This window comes from Pelodiscus sinensis, chromosome 2 (assembly GCF_052426305.1).
Source record: "Pelodiscus sinensis isolate ZL-2025 chromosome 2, ASM5242630v1, whole genome shotgun sequence".
Classification (NCBI taxonomy): Eukaryota; Metazoa; Chordata; order Testudines; family Trionychidae; genus Pelodiscus; species Pelodiscus sinensis.
Window position 1 is genome coordinate 117,292,045 of NC_143053.1, and position 24,732 is coordinate 117,316,776.

Below are 24,732 nucleotides of genomic sequence, written 5' to 3' on the forward strand. Positions count from 1 at the left end.
AGGTTTTTGGTTAGTTTTCTTTCTTTTCTTTTCTTTTCTTTTTTTTTTACAATGATGATAATTAGAGATCTACTTAATGTAGTCTAATATTGCCTTCCAAAGATCATCATAATCCCTTTAATTAAAGGGTTAACAGAAAAATGAAGGTTTTCTTCTTATGTATTACCTGATTTACCAGCACTGAAGACAAAAATATTTTAAAAATGGCTACAAATGCCTTGTTCACAAAAGACTTTATTATCTAATGATGCATACTGAAAACATACAGAAATCTGCATGGTCCACTTTACATGCAGCAGAACAATCTTCACTTTACAATAAGTGAGTGTCAACTGTTTTATGCAAGAGACAACACTGTCACATTTCTTAAAGAAAAGCTTCATTTACAAAAGAAATAAAAGGTAAAGAAGCAATTACCGCTTTTAAAAAGCAGCTGCTTTGTTCAAGAGTGGAAGGTTTATGCCTGTATTGAAAGACAACATGATCACAAATAATGAAAACAATGAACAAATGAAACACTTTTAGCATAAAGCAGTACACTTTCAAAATGACATACAAATAGTTAAAAATTGCATTATGTTGTCTATCTATCCTTTAGATATAAGGTCTTTCAGAATCAGATCTCAACATATGTAATTAGTAAATGAAAACTCTTCTGTAAGTACTGGTTCTATGTCATAGTGAACTATATTTAACAAAATGTATACAAAGTCTATAGCAAGTTGATTAAAAAATTAAAGTAATAAGAACAGTACACTGAAGGCGCTCTATCCATCAAGTGCGCTTTCTCCAAATTTTAAATGTGATGAACAGAACATAAGTTGTAACTATGCCACAGTTGCAATGCCAGAAAATAAAACAACATCAGTTATCAAACATGCAGGGAATTCTGCCATAAAGCTATTGTCTCTCATTTGTCAGTTGTTCCAATAAAATAACATCTTAAACACCGGTGACGTTGATGGTTTAGCTTACCTTCAGTGTACTGAAAGTTGTACACAACCTGCTTTAAAAGAGGAGACCATCCCTGCAGGCAGGCTCAAGAAGGAACAGATTCCCTTCGGCACTGACTACACCAAGGGCATGCTGCTGTGGCCTGCACACACACACCTAGGAAAACGTGAATATAAACAGCATTTATGCTGGCCATTTTTTAAAGACAAAAATGAAGCCAAGTCTGCTAAAAACAAATCGACCACCCAGTATTACTGTTCTTTTATAACAAGCTTTTTTTTTATAATATGTGAACTGCAACCATATACATTAGCATTGTACTTTTGTGCAGTCTTGGCAATTAAAACAGTTCTACAGTGAAAATTTTCACATAAGACACGAACAGAATTACTCTAACATTTCTAAAAGAAATATCAGCCTTGGTGTTAATTCAAATATATCATTCTTCCTCAACTTTGCAGGGGAAATATTTATGTTTATATACATTAATAAACTGCTGTGAAATTTCTTCAGTCTTTGTATCTTAACTACTCAAACCCTTTGAACTTCTTCATTGGATTTAAATTTTTTCCTGGATGAAGGCGTGTTGTAGAGCCTGGTTGATGCTAATCCGTTTGGCTGGGTCTAACATTAGGATCTGGTCCAACAAGTCCTTTAGCTGATGTACTTTTTTCCGCTGATCTTCAGGGAGTCGTTGGCAACCAATCAAGTCTGCTAATAGGTCCTTGGTTGGATTAATGGTGCTCATGACAGTTACTTTTTCCTAATATAAAAAGTGCAACCAACATTTACTTCCATATAAACTAGTACTGTTAATAAAATTACTAAGTGTAAAATAACAAGCACTCCAATTAGAAAAACTATTGCTCCGCTGTTATTCCACCTAAATTTACTGCTGTCAAAACACAAATTTAGTGTTGTAACTCTAATTACTATGTTATCCAAGTAACTGAAATTTGAAAATATGATTAATTCATGTGATTTATGCCAGATGCATTAATTTCTTTGCACATCACATTTAAGATCTGTTTCCCTATGTTTGAGACTCAATGGATTGAGAATTCAAAGAAAGAAACCATATTCTATACTTGCCAATGTGATACACTCTTAGTGTGCACTCTAATGTTGCAATGGTACATACTATAATCCCTAAAAAGGGCATATCTACATTACAAAATTATGTCATCCTAATTTACATTGGCCTATAGCCATCACAATCATTAAATTGCTTTTACAGTCTACACTGCACTCCTGTCAGTGGTGCACTTCCTCACCAGTAGCACATGTACCAAATGTACTGTCCATGTAGGGCAGGGGTGAGCAATAATTTTTGATGGGGGGAGCAAGTTGAGATTTTGGAAAGTGGCCAAAGGCTACACTCTTACATGATATCAATGGAGGAAGTGTAGGGTCTGGGATGCAGGTTGGGTGAAGGAGGCAGTTGTGACCTGGGGCACTGGACTGGAGTGCAGTAGTTTGTGTTGTGACCTGGGACAAGGGATTCAGGTGCAACGTTTGGGTTGTGACCTAGCACTGGAGGGGGTTGTGACCTGGGGCAGGGAATTGGGAAGCAGAGTCTGGGAGGGGTTATGAGTTCAGGAGGGGGGGAATGAAGGTTTGGCTTATGTGGGGTATGGGGTAGGAGTGGGGGGCAGAGGGTTGGGGGTAGAGAGGGGCTGGGGTGCCAGAGGCAGACTCTGACCAGGAAACTTACATGGATGACGTCTGGCCAGCAGCCCAGCATGGATTTCATGCAGCTTCCCTGCCCGCCCTGCCCCTACACAGGCTGCAGGGGCCATGTGCAATGGTGACTAAGAGCCTGAGGGGAGGGTGCTTCGTGTGCTGCTCCCATTGGCCAGAAATCAACCAATGGGATTATGCTGGGAGGCAGCAGCACATGAAGCACCACTTTCCCTGCCCCCGGGCTCACAGCTGAGAAATGAGAAAGAGAAATAGCTGACGCAGCCGCTTTTCTGAGTGCTGTGGGAAGGGCACGGGCCAATCAGGGAGTCTGGCTGATGTCCCCATCTGTCTGCGAGCCGGATCCAGTGGCTTGGTGGGCTGCATCCAGCCCCCAGGTCATATTTTGCCCAGCCCTGACATAGGGCATTGTAGCATGGCTTCTGAAAGCCAGCAAGTGTTGAAGTAAGCAAAACTGTGCTTATACTGACCCTATGACAACCTAACTACATTGACACTGACTCTCTTCCTCCTGTTAAGATGGAATTATCAAGTTGTAATGGTGGGGCAGTTATGTCAGTCAGAGCAAAATTTTAGCTTAGATGTTTATATAGTTCAGCTGGTATAAGCAGGCTTGTGTTGACCTAACTCCATAGTGTATACCAAGCTTAAGGGAATATATTCTACAACAAACTTTCACATAAAAGTTGCACATTTTCTTATTTTAGCAAATGGCAGCAGCATTAAGATTTACTAATAATTCCAAGCTAAGTTTACACAAGGTTAAACAAAGAATGTATTGTGTTTATGATTTACAATAACCAGATTTTTTATTAAACTAAAATGCAAAGCCATGCAGAATTTCCCTGTAGCGCGAACATAAATTTAACCTATCACAAAAGTATCTGCATTCATTCTGCTGCAGGAAAAAAAAGATTTTAAAAAGCCTTCACAACATGCCGTGGTACTCGTTAGATCCTATTAATTAACAAGTCATTAATTATTGAATTTCATAACTGGAACACAATTATAGTTAAACTTTTTTAAACAAAGGCAGCTCAGTTCATTTAAAACTTACCCTTTCTGTTACTTTGTCTACTTCTATATACATGAAGTTGAGATTTTGATCAAAGTGTTGATCTTTGAACACACCTTTTCGTATCATCTGAAAATAAAACAGAGGACAGGAGTTTTGTAAATTTCTTTTTCTTGAAAACTTCAGATTTCAGACTCAGATCATAAGGGAAAATACATCTACTGACTTACAGTAACATGAATTATTTAATGCTTTTAATGATCTTTCAGAGAGCAGTGAGAAATTACAAGACTATTAGAACAGCCATACTGGGTCAGACCAATGGTCCATTCAACCTAGTATCCTGTTTTCTGATAATGGCCAATGCTAGGTGTTTCAGAGCAAATGAAAGAAAAGGTAACCAGGAAGTGATCCATCCCTCCCAACTTCAGATAAGAAGTCATTCAAGCCACCTGGATAACACACACAGTTATCTTCCATTGACTTTCCTGTTTTATTGTTTTTAGTTGAGTGTATAAAAAACTAAATAGAAACCTTTTTCTTACCTTGTTTGGCATCTTTCCTTTGAGGTCCATGGCAAGTTTCAACATATGGTTATTGGTTTTGCCAGGAAACAGTATTTTTCCTGTATAAAGTTCATATAACGTGCAGCCTACAGACCACATATCTATACCGTAGTCATAGATTTTGCCTATAACTGAAACAGAAAAGTTTTCTTATTTAATCAGTTAATATCACAAAACCAGGTATAAACATATATTACAAGAGCAAACAGATATTGAAACCCTGGATTTAGGAGATACTTTAAGAGTCATATTCTTAAAAACAGTAAAGTGCAAAAGAAAGAGGATGAAAAGTCTGTCTACTTCCCCCTCACAGTGGGCTTTAACTGCAACCTTCCCTTGCCAAAAAATTTTTTAAAAAAATGAAAATTGCCCTTCACCCCTAGAATGGTCATTTGAGTTTCTGCTCATCAAAATCTGCCTCTGCAACATCCCAAATGTCTGCCAGAGTAGAATCAACAAAAAGTGTCTCAAGCTCTCTTTCACTAGATGCTAGTGTGTTCTGCTACTTCTAAATCATTGGATTGGCTACATTAAGATTAGAGTTTTAACACTGATTTTAATTTTTAAAACCAGAGTTGAAGCAAGAACAGTTAAATCTATGTTCTGAATACATATGACCATGTATAATAATCACCATTCAAGTATTTAGATAATTTAAATGCACAGAGAAACATGTCAGATGAACTTACTAATTTCAGGAGCTCGATAAAATCTACTGACAAGATACGGTGTGATGTCATTATCGGCAACATGTGAAGCTGATCCAAAATCACAAAGTTTTAATATAGTTTTAGATTCGTTCACCTGCAAATTAAATAAAAACTTTACTGGCATACTGACAGTACATAGATTGTCACAGACGCTGAGACAGTACATAAACTGTCATACACCAGCAACAAAACAATATCAAATCATCCAGTAATCCCTTAACTAACTTTAATATTTGTTCACCGCACTATCTTGGTGCCTTGAATTCTAGGGAAACTGTAATATCTTCTTAACCTGGAAATGACAATGAATGGCACTACATTGTAACAGCTACTGAATTTAAAATTCATTTTTATGATCAATTTGACTAATTTTACAATTGATTAGAGAGACTATTAAATAACATTTCCAAATGTGTATTTTCTATCTATTTGTATCAAATGCATGAGCCCAATAAAAATGAGCTAACATGACTGACCCAAAATATTAAAACCATGGACAAATGTGTCAAACACCTGTGTGTTCAACTGTTTTTAATATTTCTTCAATATACACACAGTAAGGATGACACCTGGTGAAAAAAGATGGACTCTGCTCTCCCAGGCATCAATTCAAGAGCCAGAACACTGGGCAGGCATAACAACTGAAGATTACTTAGATTCCAGTGTCTCTTTCCCCTTCGAAAGAAACATGTACACAAATTCTGTGCCCCACATACAGAACCAACATACATTTCAAATGGTAGCATAGTCCTACTCACCCTTCCACCAGTCAGGGAAATGGTTCTTCCTTGCCACATTTGCCCTGATCAAAAGTTGATTATATAGAAAGCCCTGAGGAGCCCCTAAATGTTCGCCAATCTACCACTCTAGAGCACAGTCTCTCAACCTTAGGTCCTGACCCAAAAAGAGGCCACAAGGCTACTGGAGAGGGGGTCACAACATCCCCTTTTTCCGTGCCTTACAGCTAGGCAGCCAAAGAGCAGAGGCTGCTAGCTGGCTGCCCAGCTCTGAAGGTAGTACTGTTAGCAGCAGCGGAGCAGAAGAAAGAGGAGGGAAATGGTATTGTTTACAGATGTTAGCGACAAGTCAACTGTCTGATAAGCGTAAGTGTATCGGACAGTCTACTAGTGATGCAACTAGTTGCTTCCCCATCACCTCAGAGAGAGGCAGCAAGGAGGGAGCAAGAGCCGGTGCTAAGGAGAGATGGCTTAAAAGCCAGTCTAGGGCTCTTGTACTTCTCAAAATCTGAGGTGCTGCAGGGAGTGTGGAGCCAGCGGGGGAGTTCCCCACTGGCCCCGTGCCCCCTGCAGAGCTTCCACTTTTGAACTGGAGGGCTCCCTTATAGACTAATCAAATAGTCGATGGAAATCACATTGACTATTCGATTAATTAATCTAAATTTAACATCCCTAGTACTGTTACTTAGCTCGGTTGGGATCTGCACTGATCCCATGAAATTTATGTCCAGTACCAAGAGTGAGGTGGAGAAGCCCAAAATATTTTCAAATTGGGAGCCCATCAAAAAAAGTTTCGAAATCCGTGTTCCAGATTAGCAGCTTGCACAGAAGTGTAAACATCCTCTGTCGGAAGATCAGTCCAGAATGCGCTCATGTAATAAAAGTACATAATTTTCCATTCAGAGCCCAAGTGATTCACCTCTGCAACGTATCCAAGTTCCAATGATCCCAAGGAAAGAGCAACCAAAGGTCACTTCCTTACCTGGATAGCATGATCTACAGCATTCAGCTCTGCTGCCAAACCAAAGAGCTAGCTAAAATTCTTACACTCTAAATCAGGTATTCATACATCAACCACGTCAATAACAACACTGCTCATCAAAATTAGTAGTTATTAGCCAATCAATATTCCATAATTCAGGTAATTTTTCTGATAAAAGATTCCTATAGCTGGAAACATATAGTCTCTATTGTTCAAGTTGTATATAGAGAAAAGTGTTCATTTTGTATGTAACACTATATTTAGAATCTTTAATATGAAAAAATATTCCCATTGGACATGCACATTAAAGTAGTCAGCAAACATATTATTTCGCTATTTGTTATTAATCAGCTTTCACAAGTTGAGCAGGTATTTGCTTTTCACACAAATTTAAATGTGAGACCTTATTGCACTCCAGAGTTTAACTTTGCAGTCATTTGTCCTTGTACTTTTCTGATGGCTAGATTTTCTCTAAGAAAAAGAGGGTAGGGTTCCAACATTTATATATATAAAAAAGCAAAATTATAAATTGAGCAAGAACTTCTACTATGACTAAACAAAAACCATCAAAGGGGAAGAGTATACAAGAATTTGTCAAGTTGTATTCAGAAATATTTGCAAAAGCTGGAGGTGACTCTGAATCAACTGATGATATCATCAAAAAGGTGAGAACTTTATTTTTCTGTTTGAACACATTGTCTTATATATGTGTAAATGGATGGATACCATATAAAGGATTCTATCAAAATGAGAATCATCCTTATGGCTGGCATCACTGTAGTTATAGGTAAGCTGCAATTTGTAGGGGTTGCTGACCATTCATAAAAGGACATTGCTGCTCTTTTTTAATTGATACTCAGATGAGAATTGATGCCTTAAGATTTTTCGTAATTTGATTTCCTTTTTTGAAAGGGTACACTTAAAGCTTCTTTTGCAGAAGAATTGAAAAACAAAATGATTATTTCAAGATCGCTTAGGTAGAAGCCTTTTTTTCCCCCCCACAGAGACCTCTTAAGATTTAGCATGAATAGCCAAATAGTAGTTTTAAAATATTTGCACAGTAGTATTCTTACTCACTTGGGCAATTTTTAAAAAATATTGTAATTATGTTGTATATGGAAATCTCTGTCAGTCATTGAGTAAATAGAAAATTTTAGAAATAGAAAAAAATATATCTTATGTTCTTGCCTGCTCACTGTTTCTCAGACACATCTATTTGGGTAAGATGATTTTAAAGGTTATACCTCCCAAATCTGGAATTCTCTCATCCAGCAACTTTTGTGGTCTGGTGTGACCATGGATGTTCCTGGATGAGAGAGTCCCAGGGCAGGAGGATCAGCAGCTGGGAGCCCAGTGCAACACTGCCAGTCTACTAGCAGCAGGGCTGCAGCAGCCTGGGAGAAGAGCGACTGGGGATGTCTGCTGTCCGGCAGTGCGGCATGGACCACAGCAGCCCAAGAGGGGAAGTCTGGCCAGGCCGCAGCAGCTTGGGCAGCGGCGGAAGTGCGATTGGGGCTGCCTGCTGCCTAGCATTGGGGCTGATGTTGCAGCCATGGCAGCCTGGGATAGGAAGATAGCCACAGCAGCCTGGCAGAATCAGCACAGCTGGGGCTACGTGCCATGCAGCAGCACGGCTGGGGCTGCTGCAGCGCAGCGAGCTGGCAGCAGAGCTAGGGCTGGCCTGCAGACAGCCCAGCAATACTGAAGGAGCCATCAGCGAGGAGGGGCAACGGACTGAAAGGCTGGTATCAGGGAACCTCCCTTTGTCCAGCAAATTCTCTCATCCGGATCCAGTAAGGTCATGAGGGTGCCGGACAAGAGAGGTTCAACCTGTACAATGCCGCCTGTTAAATTTGTTACAGATTATTTCAATCATGCTAACAACAAAAGGAGATATAATCAGGGAGGGGGAAAAAAATCTACTCATTCTGTGATTGGACAGACTACAAATTAGTTAAACTAAGCTCTAACTTTGTAGAGAACATGGAAGAAAGTCCTAATTTAACCTTAAAATGTATACTATAATTTATCAATCTGAGCACTTAAACTGGTTTCTGAATACTTGTTTGGATCACTAGGCTACGTCTATATTGGCAAGTCAGTGTCAAAACTTGTGATGTTCAGAATTGCTAACCACTCCCTCCCAACTCAAAGAACATTGTTGCGACAAGTGCCACCATGAATAGCAGATAGCACATTGTTGGCAGGAGTGGTCTCCTGTCAACAACATGAATGCCGCTCGTTGGGAGTGGATGTATTTTATTTGCAAGAGATCTGATAAAAAGCAGCTACACTGCCCCTCTTTTAGACAAAGTTTTTGGACCTATTCCATTTAACTTAGTCCTCTGAATTATTGCGAGTCTTTATAATGCTATTATAAGAAAGGTTTCTAAGCACTCAAATTAGTTCTTAGTTGATGCTTTCAAGAGAACAGAGGGAAGCAATCCATCATTTCAAATTAGTCAAGACTTCTTACCTTAGATAACATTAAGGGAACGATGTAGACTTCCTTCAGGGGATTCTAACTCAATATATTTGATTTTTTTAAATGTATTTGAGGAAAGCCAAGTTACTTTAACACAGTTCCGACAAAGTGAGATGATATATCTATCCTACAGTCGGTTTAGAAAAGATTAATCTCTTTCAAGAGTAAATTAAACAAGATAATTAGGCAAACTAGCTTTTCCATGCATGTGAGCTTCAGAATTGGGAGGGGAGAACCAAATTAACTCTGGCTGTGCCTTAGGGTTTGTCTCCACTTATAGCGCTGCTCTAGTGCCTAGTGAAGTCACTACCTCTGCTGATGGGAGATAGCTTCTCTTATTAGCAAAGGCACTCCACCTCCCCTGAGAAGCTGTGGCTACGTCAACCACAGAAGCCCTCCCGTCAACACTGCAGTCTCTACACTGGGGGTACACTGGTATAGCTACCTCTCTTAGGGCTTATCTACACTAGGAAATAATTTCAAAATAACTAACATTGAAATTATAACTCCCTAAATAGCAAAATCAAAATAGCATGTCTCCACTACAGGGAAGCCTCAAAATTAGCCCAAGGCAGGCTCAGTTATTGTGAATGTGTGACCTCGACTTAGAGAATAGTTATTTTGAAATAGCAGCAGCAGAGCTTCTACACTAACACTATTTCAAAATAAGAGTTATTCCTGGAGGAAAGCAGGAGTACAGATTTTGAAATAACCAGCCCATTATTTCAAAATAATCGGCTTATTATTTTGAAGTAACTCCTCAGAGCAGATCAGGGTTTAGGGATTTTCCACACCCCTGAATGACACTTATATTGACAAAAGTTTGTAGTGCAGATTGGTGGCTTTCAACATTTGATCCATGGGGAATCTACAGCATATATCTAAGGTTTCCAAAGAGGTCTGGCACCTCCATTTGAAATTTTTTAGGGGTCTGCAAATGAAAAAAAGTTGAAAACCACTGGTACAGACCAAACTTAAGTTAACTTGATCATTAAAAAGAGCTTTTTAACTGTTTTTTTTTAAACCGAAGCAGAGCCATATTGGTGACTGGTAGGGATGTAAAATCCAGATTAATGGGTTGGCAAGTTAAACATTAGGTTAATTTAACATTTAATTGGTTAACTGACTAATCAGGACCCCCCTCAGCCCTGTGCAGAACTGGCTGCCAATTCCCAGGTGATGTTTACCAGGTAACTGATTAATTGGTTATCCATTCACATCCCTAGTTACTGGAGGCTTCAAAGGAATTATACTACATACAAATTTGGCCCTCTCAAAAAAAAAAAAAAAAAAAAAAAAGACCAGAGTATAAATATAAGATTAAATATATCCTTTGAGTCATGGTGATTTGCACAAAGCTCAAGAGTAGAATGTTTTTACTTACTAAACTTTCAGATACTGAACAAATAATAGACTTATTGTTCCACTCAGCATCCCCTCCATGAAAAATAAGCTCACTTCTAAATCTACTTATATCTGCCCCTTTCTTAATTTTGTTTCTCTACATTCCCATTCTTTTACTCTATTCCTTTCTACCCACTGCATTTCCCTCCATACAGCAGTTCCAAATTCCCACTTTGTGAGTTTCATTCTAATCCCCTCCCATCTACTAAAGTGACCAGCATTTAAATAATTAATGTTAATATTTCAAACACCAGGATTATGCTTTAGAGCAGTGGTTCTCAAACTTCAGAGGGGTAGCCATGTTAGTCTATTTCAGCAAAAACAATGAGGAGTCCTGTGGCATCTTAAAGATTAACAAATTTATTTGGGCATAAGCTTTTGAGGGCTGGAATTCACTTTGTCAGTTGAAAGAAATGGTAACTATTGTTTAGCAGCAATATATGCAGAGATACTAAGATGGGAGTGTTTCTATTCAGTTGAAAGTTGCCAGACTCCAGCAACAAAACCAGACTGCAGCATTAATTTGCAGAGCTGAAATTATTATGCCAACTTGACACTATCACACTGGGTCTGAAAACAGGAGTGGATAGCTCACTATAAAAAGTAATTTTCTCCCTTTTGGTATTCTCACCACCTCATCAACTGTTGGGAATTGGCTTCTTCCACCCAACTGAATTTGCATCATTAGCTTTGGTCCTCCACATAGAAATGTAACTCTTGCCATCTTTACATATGCGTATATATCACTGATGCAGCTGATAAAGTGGTTCTCAAAACTGTGGGTCAGGACCCCAAAATGGGTCACAATCCCATTTTAATGTGGTCACCAGGGTTGGTATTAAACGTTGTAGGGCCCAAGACTGAAGCCAAAAGACAAGCTCAACTGTCCGGGTCCAAAGCTACAGCACTTCAGCCTTGAGTAATGGGGTTCAGGTTACAGACCTCACTGCCTGAGGCCAAAGCCCTTGGGTTTCAGCTTTGCTCCCCCCACTCCTTCCCAATCCAGGGCAATGTGGCTTGGGTGAACTCAGGCTTTGGTGCAGCCCTGCCCTGGGATCATGCAGCATTTTTTGTTGTTAGAAGGGGGTTGCGGTGTAGTGAAGTTTGAGAGCCCTTATTTTAGCGTTAACACTGCAAAAAGAATAAAGAAGAATAATGGGAATTAATGGATCTCAGATACGGATTCAAACTGATGTCCACTCAAAAGACAATTAATTGCTTATACTAGGTTCATATTTAGGTTATTTTCACAACCAGGAAGACTAAAAACTTACAATTTAAGAAACTGACTCTTCAGACTCTGTAGGATTTGAATCTGTCATCTAGCTCACAAATACATGAAGTGAACCAGAAGCAACCCACATTGTGATGTTTAACTCTCATTACAATGATTATCCTCTGCTGCAAGGGTACAGGTAAGAAAGTATAAGGAGTCTTTCCCTCTCATGTCATATAAACAAAAATCCTCATCTCAATTTAGAGCCAGCTAGCATGCTTGGTTCTTGCAGCAGACATGTCTTTGTTAGCACCCTCTCTCTCTCTCTCTCTCTCTCTCTCTCTCTCTCTCTCTCTCTCTCTCTCTCGCACGCACGCACGCACACACACACACACACACACACACACACACACAGTCTTTTCTACCATTATCTCAAAAGAAGTCAAAATCTTCCCTCTCCAAAAGGATGCTTCCTTGCTTTGCAAGACTGAAGCCCTCTTTTTAAAGAGATATGAGCATAACATGAAGGGGAAAGTATGAGCAGTGGCTATATTGGTTTGAAGGCTAAAACCCCAGGATACTAGGTTATGTTTAGTGTTAAAGCTTTTTAATTAGAAGCAGAGAATATCTACCGTGTTAGTTATTTTCTTACTAGCTGGAGTTACCCAGCATTGCTCGGGGCGGGCGGTGGGATCCTGCCAGGGGTGCCCCGTGTAATGGGCAGGCGGAAGGGGGTGAGCACGGGACCTACGGTGGGCGGAGCGGCCCAGCTCCTGCCTGGGGTTGCAGGTACCACGGGGGGAAATAACCCCACCACCTACCCTGAAACTTTCACCCCGTTACTTGCCGCACAATGGGACTGCACCAGAGGCTCCCCTTTCCCGCAGTGAGCAGGTGCCGGACTCCGGGCCGCTCCCAGCACCGCTGCTGCTGCCTCCCTGCTGGGCTCACCTCACTGCGCCCGCAACCGCCTCCTACTGGCGGCCGTGAGCTCTCCAGCCCACCGCTCAGCAACCCTCGGCCACCACCGGAGGGCAGAGGCCTGGGCCGAGTGACATCATGGGCGGGAGGGAGCTCCCCCGCACCGGATGTACCTGTTCAGTGGAACGGCCTGGTAGAGGCAAGTGGGGCAGCTGCCACGCGGAGCACTGCCCCTCCCCTCGCACCTTCGCCACTGGCTTTAGTGAGTGACTGTCCCTGCCGCTTCCCCCGGGAAGCCGCTTCTCCCCACACTGCCAAAAGTACCTTAAAACCTTCTCCTGAAGGAAAGGTTATCCCATGCAAAGTTTGGTTGTGGTAGGTCTTATAGTGCCCAAGTTATTAGCACACAAACATACAAACATTCGCCTTTATATATTAGATTACTATTTGTACCACGATGATTATATTTTGTCCTAATATTAAATCAGAAGCTTCTTTTCAGAGGAAAAGATGACAGAATTTGGATTCTGAAAAGGTATTACAGGTTGTACCTCCCTCGTCCAGCACCCTTGCAACCTGAGTAGTTTTGAACCAGGGAATTTGGCAGATGGAGTGGGGAAGTGAATCAATGCAGCAGGGGCTCTAATTTCCTCAGGCAGCTCCACTGCCACCAAGGCTCTCCCCACAGAGCGAGGGAAGGGGGGAACTCTACTCCCCCGCTCCACTTTGCTGCAACCCAGGGTTCTCCTCTCCCTGCAGTGGCCATGAACTCCACTGTAGTCTGGAGCTCCTCTCTGCCCAGCGTTTCCACACTCCCCCCAGCACTCTGTTGCCATCTGGGGCTTTGCACTGCACCGAGCAGCTTTGCTGCTGTCCAGCGGGCTCCATTAAAAGCAGCTCCACCGCTGCCCAGAGCGCTCCACACTCCAAACGGCTCTGCTGCCACTTGGGGGAAGGGGGCTCCGTGCTCCTCCTTTGGCTCTGCACTTTCCTCCCCTGCACCTCTGCTATGATCTGGGAGGCTGTTCTTCCCTCCAGCAGCCATGCTGCTGCCCTCCCTCCAGTGAAAAGAGAGCTCCGTTTCCCTGCTCGGGAGATCAGGAGCTCTGCATTCCTACCAGTGACTCTGCTGCCCCCAGTGCTCCATCTAGGCCTCCTAATTTAGCAATGCTCTTGGCCCCAGCCCAGGGGCTTATCCCCATGAGTACTCATACAGATGATGCTTGACCAGGGATGTTGCCAGAAAAGGGAAGCCCGGATTAGGGAGTGTTAACCTGAACCTAAATTTAAACACATGTATTTTGTACAGGCTGTCTTAAAGTGTGAAATATTACTTACCAAAATATTGTCTGGTTTAATATCAGCATGTAGGATGTTACATCTTTTAAGCAGTTTTAATGCCAGGAACAACTGCTGGCTGTAGGACCGTACAGCTTTAATGTGAAGACCGACATCCTTTCCATACTTTTTCAGTACCTCTCGTAAATTCATACTATTTATGTACATAAAAATTATGGGAAATTAAACAAAGAATAACGTATTCCTAGTTTAAACATCAATTTTAATGTACAAAAACCAATTCTCTTTTAGGCATTAGGAAAAAATTACCCAAACCAGACCAACTTGAAATATATTCTTTGCCATCAGGCCATATACTAAAATAGAAAATTCAGCCAATCAGACCAACAGATGCTATACAATTACTGACATGACCGTGCTTATCTACAGTGATGGAAGAAGCTGTATAACTGACATTGTCATTTTAAGTAGATTTAAATAGTGTGTTCTCGTCTTTGTATCTGTGAAAGTTGGTTCTAGATGTTTTTGAATTCTATGCCTTAAGAAGTTTACTGACGTATAAAGAGCGGAATGTAAAAAAATCCAAATATAAAGAAAAAATTCAAGCTAAGAGTACAAAACATTAAAATGCACTTAAATCTACTTTTCATTTTTATACACAATTCAGGAAATATTCAATTTACCTGAGTGGTTCAAATACCAGACAGAGGTGCTGTTTGTGATAAAAATGCCTGAACAATCGCAAACAATGAAATTTGTCATCAGGATCTGCATCATTGAGCTTCTTCAAAAATTCCAGTTCTTTGAGACCAGTTTTTTGCCTAAAACAAAAAACATTTTTTACTCCGAACTTACTGAATTTCTACACTTCACATCCAACATAAGCATCAAGTTAGCTTGTTCTCAAAACGTTAGGAAGGCAGTAACAGTCTTATGATTAACACAGCAGTGATCTTTAATTTCACAGTATTTCAACTGCACTGGATAATATTGTTCATTGTAACATTTACAGTACACAACTTGGGTCACTATTTCTCAAGAGAGCTGAAAATTTATTTTCCATGTAGGTCAAAAGTCTTATTCCGCTACTATCAAATATTTATAAGTAATAAGATTATTATTAGCCCCAACTTTCAAAATTAGATTACTAGTGCTGTAAATCACATTATTTTACTATTTAACAAAACATTACTTACATAAGTTCATTATTCCTGATTATTTTGACAGCTACTTCTTGGTTTGCTCTCGCCATATCTCTGGCTCGCACTACATTACTGAAAACTCCCTGGCCAGTGTAACCATAAACATTGTAACGTTTATCTAGAACTTCACCTATGTTAACACCTAGGAAAGAAAATGAAGAGGGAAATCAGATAAACTGAACTAAGTACATACACAGAATAATTGACCACAAGAAAACTTTTTCTGCATGATTCTGAAAGTAACAAGGATACACAGTATAGTAACTTAATTATTGTCTCAAGTCTACAGTGCTTTGTACCTAGCTTTGTGGAAATTGTGGGGAACTGAAACTGTGCTTCCTTTGGTCAGGAATCTTTTCATAAACGCCATTAGAAGTTTCATGCCCATTTCACCTCATTACAAGAAATATTTCTGTTGGTCTTTATTAACTGCTGATGAGTTTAATATCGAGTAGTGAAGAAATGTGCTCACTGAAGTGCTTCCATTCTGAGTCCTGGGTGACAACTATAGCACGATAGGCATCAAGGTTCTTTGAATGCTGTTTTTCTTGGTTTCAGATCATGGCAAGCGTGCTGACGTAACCCTTCCTTCTGGAGGGAGATCTCATGGCTGTAAATAACTTTGGATAGGTTTTAATTTTAATTTGACTATTAGATTCTATAATACACCTGTGAGCTGCTTGACAGAGCACTATAGTGCAGGAACATGCAGTGGTTTTGGACGAGCCACACTACGTGATGGCATTGTGGTATGCAATTGCAAGATAATTCCACAGAGCTTTTCCATGAGGTGCTTTTACATTTAGTAACTCTATTTTAGACAATAATATAAATTAAGTTAGGATCAAATACTTACGATAATAGCCTTCAGCATCAGTCCAGTTATCCCTGAGGTTGGGATTTTCTTTGAAGTCTTTTCCAAAGCCAGCAGCTCTAAGACGAGCACTCTGAAATGAAGTGGACAATTGGCTTTTCTTTTGTATTTAAAATGCATGTTTATACATAAGAAAATAACACTTACTTATGAAAACCAGAAATCCATTCAATTATCTATCATCTCATTCCTAACAATGTTGTTTTAATTGTTACCATAAGTAAAACTGAGTAAATCATTAGTCACACACACACACACACACACACACACACGACTTGTTCTCTCTCAGCTTCTTGGAAAGTTTAAATAGCAAAATGCTACAGTGTTATATTAAAGTAAAATATTTTACCAAAAAATGCTATAGTATATGTTTGAGTAAATTATTAAAAACAATAATAGTCAAAATAATAAAAGGATATTGAGGCTATAGTATGCTTTTTTGTTCATTTGCTTCTTATTTCACAGGGTAAATTAATAAAGTCCTGCAAATCCACATATAACCGCCTTATATGCACGGCTATACGCAGCTCAATTTTGCAGATATGGATGCAGATACACATTTTCTAGCTAGAACCCTTCAAATTTGCGGCTATCCACTTTCTATCTGCAGGTACTCATATCCACGGCGCATTTTTTTGGATACAGACACAGATACAGCTCTATACATTAATTATTCATAGTAGATATTACTGTGAATTAAGAGATAACTACAAGCAACATATCATCAATATCAGTGAGGCATTTCCAACGCAGAAATTGTCACCCATTTATAAATGGTTTTAAATTAAATATAAAATACTTTTTTATATTTTATTTTTTATCTCTATTGTTTACCTCAGGATTGTAAAAGCTTGAAACTAAAAATATTTACCTACCCATTTTACTTTTTTCATTTTAAAGGGCTTTACTTTGTTGTTAATGGAGTGGCACTGCAATGGCTTTTTGTTATCCCTCTGTTTGTGATGTCACTTACAATTAAAGAATGACATTTGATATTAATCATTAATTAGATTATTTTTATGTTTTATTTCCTTAAAAGAAAAACATCTTTGATGCATTTTGGGGATGTTTGCATGTAAATGAATGAGCCATTGTACATACATGTAAACACAATGTTTTCAAAGACCCAAATATCCCAAGGACTAGAGTGATGTTAGCTATATGAGAGGCTGTGACAAAGTGCACTTTGATAAGTTAAGCAGCAATTAGTTGTCATGCCTCTCAAAAAGAGTGGAACATTTATTTGATCAAACCTGGGAAGTTAATTTTGCCATTAGCGAGAGGACAGTTATAAAACAATGGAAGAAAATGAAAGAGGAAGCAGCTAGCAGAGCCCAGAGGACATGAGATAGTGTGGTCAGATATCGCTCTCCCTCTTCCCTTGGAGAAAAGGGCTAAGGACTAGGGAAAACTACAGACAGAGTTGCTACACAAGATCATGATGGAGGTTTAGTGGAGGTAATAGAAATAAAACTCACCGTGGTGGTAAAGAACAGAAAAGCATCCAGCACGGTGGCTGTGTCTACACTGGGCCACTTATTCCAGAAAATTAGCTGCTTTTCCAGAATAAGCTGCGAGCTGTCTACACTGGCCCTTGAGTTTCCAGAAAAGCAACGACGCTCTTCTGTACAAAATCAGCCGCTATTCCGGAAAAACTATTCTGCTCCTGCTCGGGCATAAGTCCTTATTCTGGAACACTGTTCCGGAAAAGGGCCAGTGTAGACAGCCCAGTAGTCTTTTCCGGAAAAAAGCCCCGATCGCGAAAATGGTGATCAGGGCTCTTTTCCGGAAAAGCGCGTCTACATTGGCCACAAACGCTTTTCCGGAAAAGCAGCCTGACAATGTAGACGCTCCTTTTCCGGAAAAACTGAAAACGGAATAGTATTCCGTTTTAAGCAGTTCCGGAAATTCATGCCAGTGTAGACACAGCCTATTTGTGTGAGATCTCAGGTTAGGAGATGAGCCTGCCTTATTACAGAGGCACACATCTCCCATTCAAAAATAGTAAACCATCAGGGCAATCCAAGACAACAGCATACATGAAAGAAGGTAGGATGCTAAGTGTCACTTAAAGTATGTCATGATGATTATGAGAAAATAAATAAAGCATCCTAAGTCTATAAAGAAAACAAAGTAATTGTAGATTCAAAAAATGCTGTAGGATTTAGTTACAGACAATGCCGTAACTACAATAATAACTACAAAAAGGTCTGGGACTAACAATTGTGTCACCCTTTTTCATATGGTGACAGTTACCAAGATGCCTACTACATTTCCCTATTTGTATGACAAATCTACAGTCCTGTTTATGACATTTTTGTACAAATTCTAGGAGTAGCTTTTTTTTCCCTTTTGTAACTTTGTGCTTTCTCTACAAAGACAACAGGCAAAAATCCCCCAGTGTTTATCTAGGGAAAACTCCCACTGACTTCAGTGAAGGACTGGCTCAATGGACTTCTAATGAATGCTTTCAGAAGACATTATGCACCTGATTTTACAAATTTTAGGTGAGTCAAAATTCAGGCATAAACAATTTGATAGTGTCTTGTTAATAACACAGCAACAAAAAAAATAATGTGGAGGAATTATCTTTCTAAAATTACTTACATCAAAGTATGCAGCAAACATATCATCCGATTCTGTGAACATGTCAGGAGCTAAGAGCTTCTTTTGAGCTGAGCCTTAAAAGAAAATGTATGTTATTCAACTTAAAACTGAAGAAATGGGTGTGTTAGCAGTTATCTTCTCTATATAAAGAATCTACATTATGTACCATTAAGCGTATTCACTAGTTATAAAAGAGAGGCACCAGACACTTCTATTGCCATTTCTCCTGGATTATGTTGGTTTATTGTCTATTCTTTTGCATAATCAGTCTGTTTAAAAATGCAGAGAGCTTGAAATATTTCAGTTGCTTTAAAAAAAAAAATCTCTCTATTGAAGACTTATCTGTAAAGGCTTTCCAACTACTTCCACTTTCTCTAACTGTATTTTCTTTATTTTTATATTGTATATTTCATATTTTAATTTAGTATTTTAATAGTTTGTGTAGCACACAAAGTGTGCCTTGCCAGGGTGCCTTCTAAAAATTACATTGTGGACCTCCCTGGTCCGGCAAATAAGAGAATGTGTCAGACCAGGGGAGGCCCTTGCCTCCAAGCCCATTGCCAGCTGCTGGCAGGCTCTCTCAAGAGCTCCCTGCCTTGTTCTTCCCACCCCCTACCCCCAATCTGGCTGAGCTGCTCACCCAGCTGCTGGCTCCCTGGGCAGCCCAGGCACTGGCCCTGCTTGCCATGGGCTGCTGAGGGGCCCCAGCCCCGCACTCCTGGGTGCTGTCAGGGGACTCCAGCCCTGTGCTGCTGCGGAGTTCTGGCCTCAGCCCCACTCTCCCAAGAGATGGTGTGGAGCTCTGGTCCAATGTTGCCATGGGCTTCTGGGGGATACCAGCCCCGGACCCAACCTGTTGCCCCTGATCTCAGTTGGCCCTCCTGCCATTGGACTTCCGGGATCTCTGGTCAGGAGCATCTGTGGTATTGCTGGACCAGAGTGTGCTGGTTTTGGGAGGTGAAACCTGTATTAAAACTAAGCACCCTCCATTTAGCAAACTGACAATTTGGTGGGTTTTTCAGAGTTGAGATGAGATTATTCTTGTTATGTACATATAATTCCTACATTTCTGTACCACAATAAATAATATTTGGCAGATTTACACACAGTTCTAGAAAAATATATTTTGTTATCCAATTGTTACGAAAAAAATCAAGCTTAAAAGCCAACTCCTTGGAAGCACCGTCTCCTATCTGCCTTCCTCGCTGTCCCCTTTTCTCCCTCATCGCTGTTTCCTCTAATTCAGGGGACTGCATGTCATTGCATACACATTTACACTTTCACATCTCTAGATTCTTCTGCCTTTGTTACATCAATTAAAACATTCACACATCTATGCACATTCATCAATGATAATGACGACTAAAATGAAAATAAGTCACGGTTTGCCAAATAGAAAAGGGAAAAAAAAATCAGTAGGAAAATTATTTGCGATCTTCCAGAAAAGAGTTACATATCAAAAATATATTAAACTAAAATAAATTCACAGTTCCTTCTTAAATACAAAGGAAGACATTAATGTCTTTTGCAGCACTGGCTGTTTAAATGGCAATTAAGGACATCTCCCATTTACATCACCTATTCACAAAGTGTTTTATTTTAACAATTTAATTATTTAACTTTCTGAATTTTTTTCAGCACTGTCTATGAATTAACTTTTTTCACAAATCTGAAATTATGATACTCATGAACCTCCATATTCCAGGTGTCCATAATTAGGGAATGTCCGCAGTACAGACCCTGGCAGGCAGAGGAGAAGCAGCTCTGTGTGCTACTGTTCTCCCTTTCACCCAGCTGGGGGAACAGCAGCACAGCAATATGCTTCCCAAGGTGTTTCCCTGCCACTCACAGGGGGGGTAGGGGGGTGGAGGTGGGGTTGGGGGGTAGGGAGAGTGCCTTGGAGCAGCAGAGAGCCACACATGCACCCAAGAGTTGCTGGATTAAAGAGGTTCAAGTTTACTAATAAATCTGAACAAAAGATGCCTGCAAAGCATATTAGGCATTTCATTTCAAATTGCATACAGAAATTTCAGATTCTTACCATTATTCTGTTCAACTGTCATGAGGTTGTGTTTGGCTTTTACAGAGGCCTCAAACGTATCAACATTTTCCCGTTCATACTCTTTAACATCAGCAGCTACACGTTCTAGAATGTCATCTGGTGAATTTGAACGACTACGTGTGCTGCTCTGAGGACTGCTTGGTTCAGATGGCACAGACATGTTACTGTCTTCAGTCAGGTACTTGTATTTCTGCAAAGAAACTTTATGAAGTTATTTTCAACATAGTGGCTTGTCCCAATTTAATTTTACTGTGTATTTTGGGGCATACATTTTCCTGAATCTAACTAGCTCATTCTAGATCTTACTTCATAGTGTTAATCAAATTGTACAGCATGTTAGCTGCAGGATACAGAAAGAAACAAGTCTTGTCTTCTTGAGAAACACATTACAGTCCAAATCTTCAAGTTTGATTTGTAATACTTAAAAAATACCTTTTTAGACATTTTGATTTATTGATAAAACCTTTGTTAAAAACTGATTTACTGCTTAAGCAAAAAGATAGGACCTGACCATGTATATCAAAACGTCATACTTGAGAAGTTAAATACTAATATTCTGATGGATGAGAAGTGAACTCATACTTCAAAGAAAAAAAAAACACAAGAGTTTTGCAATATACAGGTTGAAACTCTCTAGTCTGGCTATATTCATGGTCTAGCATGATTTTAGTTAGCAGAATGTTCACTTATGGATATGGCCAAGTTTCCCATAGTCCCATAAAACTTGTTTACAGCCACCAGCCCTGGATCTCAGTATTCTGAGCTGTAATTTAGCTCTAATTTACCCCTAAATGTTTCTTAAGAGCCTAGTAAGCAGTGGAAGTGTTGGTAATGCTGCTAGACAATATTTACCTTCTGTGGCACTGGTCAAGCCCCGAGGGTGCCAGACTAGAGAGATTAAATCTGTACATTTAGCACTCTATATTAGTTTGAAAGTGTAGAAATCTCAAAGTGTTGTTTTCAATTTTAGTATTTGAATTGAAGAATCTGTTAGTTCCCTGTAGTCATTTTACATTATTTCAGTACTAATATAAAAATATACCACCAAGATAAAGTTTTGTAATTTATTTCTGCTCCCCTAAATGATACGGGGCCCAATTAAATAACTGATATCCTCTTACTTTATGCTGTCCTAAATTAAAAACAATGTAGGTGCATGTTGGTGTCAGATCCTGAGGTTATAGTCTCTAAGATTAGTAGCAGAGCCTTTTTAGTTAAGGGCAATGACCTTTGGAATTCTCTTCCTTTGGTGGGCCACGAGTATGAAATGAAATAGCCTTTGAATATGGTATCCAAGTATCTTTCACTCGTTTTTTCCCCTCATTTTGGGGGTTTGGCCAGTAAAATTTCTCAACATAGCACCGATGCATCATTATGTGTAACCGCACAGAATACAGGCAGTCCCCGGGTTACGTACAAGATAGGGACTATAGGTTTGTTCTTAAGTTGAATTTGTATGTAAGTCGGAACTGGTACATATTGTAGGGGAAACTCTAGCCAAACATTTCTCCAGAGCTCAGTTTTATTCTCACACCTCACTTCCCTCAGTCCTTTATTCTCAAGCTGAGGTGTCTGCTGAGAAAAGCCGCTCCGTGTCTCCCTGGTCTGCTGGGGGAGGCGCTAGCTTCGCGTCTCCCTGGTCTGCTGGGGGGAAGCAGCTAATGCGGGGTTGCCTCACCCCGTTTGTAAGTAGGGATCCGATGTAAGTCGGATCCATGTAACCCGGGGACTGCCTGTAGTAATATTACTAATTCTTACCAGCCATCTGTTAGCATCACTGCTTATTTTAATGGTTTAAAATATAAACAGTATGCTAAGAATACAAAATTAATGCATACATGGTGCTTAACAATTTTACAACAAATTATACCAATTTTGCTAGCCTTTTTGAATGCTTACCTAGGACACAAACCTTTAACTTTAAACGAAACTGACTTATCAGATTACAATCAATATTTCTGAGCCTTATCCTCCACAATACTCATTATTTTATCAGCAATATACCATGGAAGACAAATTATAATTTTATCCTTCGATGCAATTACTTTATAATTTTATGGTCATTTAAAGCTACACAAAATCAAAAAAGCCAATGTGTCACCAAAAATGACTCATTTGGTATAGATTGCTTGTTTTAAAATAAGTGTATGCGCCAAAAATATAGGTTTCAACTAAGACAATATTTTTTACAGCCACACTGAAAAGTGAGTGACAGATTTTGGCAGCATTAGCTTTATTAATAGAAGTGTCAACTTGAAAAATGTCACGGTCTCCTATTTTATTTTAAAAGAAATAGTAAGACAAGAAAAGTTTACACTCTACATGCATAGACAATTTCAGTAGTCTGAGTGCTTTAATACGGTACCATACCTGGACAATTGCTTGTCTCTGCAATCTTCTCTGCTCTATCAGTGCTTCTTCATCTTCTTCTTCTACGTCAAAATCTTCAAGGCTATCAATAATAAAGTATTAAAATATTTGTATAGCACCATAAAAGTATATGGTTCTTTAGGTAACTTCGAAAAGATTTTCCCTGCCCTAGAGAGTTATAATCTGAAATTAAGAGCAAGAACACCTTGCCTCAAAATTCTTGGGAACAAGAACACATTTTTTAACACACAGGAATAAATATAAAAATCACTCGAGTCTCTTTAGCTTTACTACAGGTTCAATTGTCTGAGGCAAAGCAAAGGAAATTCCAGAATTAGTTTTCTGAACCTCCTTTCTGAGAAAATGTATGTTCTTTGGTGTACAGCAGTTCTCCAAAACCAGCCATATTTTTGGAGTTTAATATATCCTCCCTACATATATCCACATTATTCATAATTTGAAAACTTATTGTATGAATATTCAGATGAGATACAACCTGGAACAGTGGTGCGATAAACCAGTAACTGAGGTGCAACAATGGTATCCAAAACAAAAGTATTTTTTGCTCAATTCCAAACACAGTACAACATAATTAGGACTATAGTTTATATTGTCTATATTAATTTTATTATCTTAATGGGGTTCCCTTTGATCACAGCTACCAAAGGCCAATTTATTAAAAGATTTGTTTTGGTTTTGCCTGGCAAAACTTATTTTTTAAGAAATTATGAAGGTTGTACAACAGTAGCAGTAGATTGTAAGTCCTTAGTTTATACTGCATAGTGGGTAGATAACATATAAGCAAATTAATAATTCTTCTCCATTTGTAAGTTTTTTAACATATGATTAAACATCTAGTCTGTCTATTAGAAGGTTTTAATTTTACTGCCTATGCATGAAGTACTAGACTTTGTAATAGTGTAGAAACTATTTTTTTTAAAATCAGTGACACTTATGCACAGGTCAGATTAGTGTTATATGTGGCAATAATACCCAGCCTCCTATTATGAGAGAAAGAAGTTGCCTAAAAAGAAGTAGTGAAGATGAAGTCCACAAACAAGTCCTTGCCTCTGCACCAAAGAGGATGTTACAGCTCTTACCAACCATGTCATCAATCATAGGTTTGTCATATCTGACCCATCCAAAGACATATTTACTAGGCTACATGTACAAGAGTCTCTAGTGAGAACAGCATACAGTGGTGAAGGACCAATGGAGAGATCTCCGATTCCTATTGGACATGTAGGGTTTTCAGTCAGGTCAAAAAATCTAGCATCAAAACATCTGCTGACATGGGCAAGCAGACCAAGTCTAAATCTGACAGTGGAGAGACAGTCACAGCAGTGATCAGTCCAGAATTCGTTTTCTTCAGAAGCCTCTTCTTAGTTAGATGCACAGGTGGTATTTCAATACCTAATGTTTGTCACTCGATAAGATCTGTGCCTATGTCCTTCCATGCTAACAGAAACATAAGAACACGCAAAGCTGAACTGAACTTTCAGCTGATAACTTAACCTGAAAAAATACCTTTGCCAATAGTATTCAATAAAGAAATCATAGTGTATCTAAAAGATGCCATGGCTATGAAACAAACAATGGCTAAGGCATCCTGCAGCTCCATGGAAAA

General features: G+C 39.4%; 1 protein-coding gene across 6 annotated transcripts in view; it reads right to left on the reverse strand.

Annotated features, from left to right (window-relative positions):
• PRP4K (pre-mRNA processing factor kinase PRP4K) overlaps nt 1-24,732 on the reverse strand; it is a 56,774-nt gene that overhangs the window by 5,935 nt on the left and 26,107 nt on the right. For 3 of the 6 annotated variants that reach the window (XR_012901677.2, XR_012901675.2, XR_012901674.2), the window contains exons 5-15: nt 23,106-23,187; nt 20,715-20,925; nt 18,674-18,747; nt 16,049-16,139; nt 15,187-15,334; nt 14,674-14,811; nt 14,030-14,183; nt 4,926-5,040; nt 4,216-4,367; nt 3,713-3,799; nt 418-1,717 (exon numbers count right to left, since the gene is read on the reverse strand). Coding sequence is in view for 2 of the 6 variants with exons in the window: in XM_006138815.4 (XP_006138877.1) it covers nt 1,514-1,717; nt 3,713-3,799; nt 4,216-4,367; nt 4,926-5,040; nt 14,030-14,183; nt 14,674-14,811; nt 15,187-15,334; nt 16,049-16,139; nt 18,674-18,747; nt 20,715-20,925; nt 23,106-23,187 (1,456 nt within the window). In the remaining 4 variants the exon portion in view is untranslated. Of the gene's footprint in view, nt 1-216; nt 1,718-3,712; nt 3,800-4,215; nt 4,368-4,925; nt 5,041-14,029; nt 14,184-14,673; nt 14,812-15,186; nt 15,335-16,048; nt 16,140-18,673; nt 18,748-20,714; nt 20,926-23,105; nt 23,188-24,732 lie in introns of those variants that run through there. The other 3 variants (XM_006138815.4, XM_075921313.2, XR_012901676.2) reach the window with 2 other exon arrangements.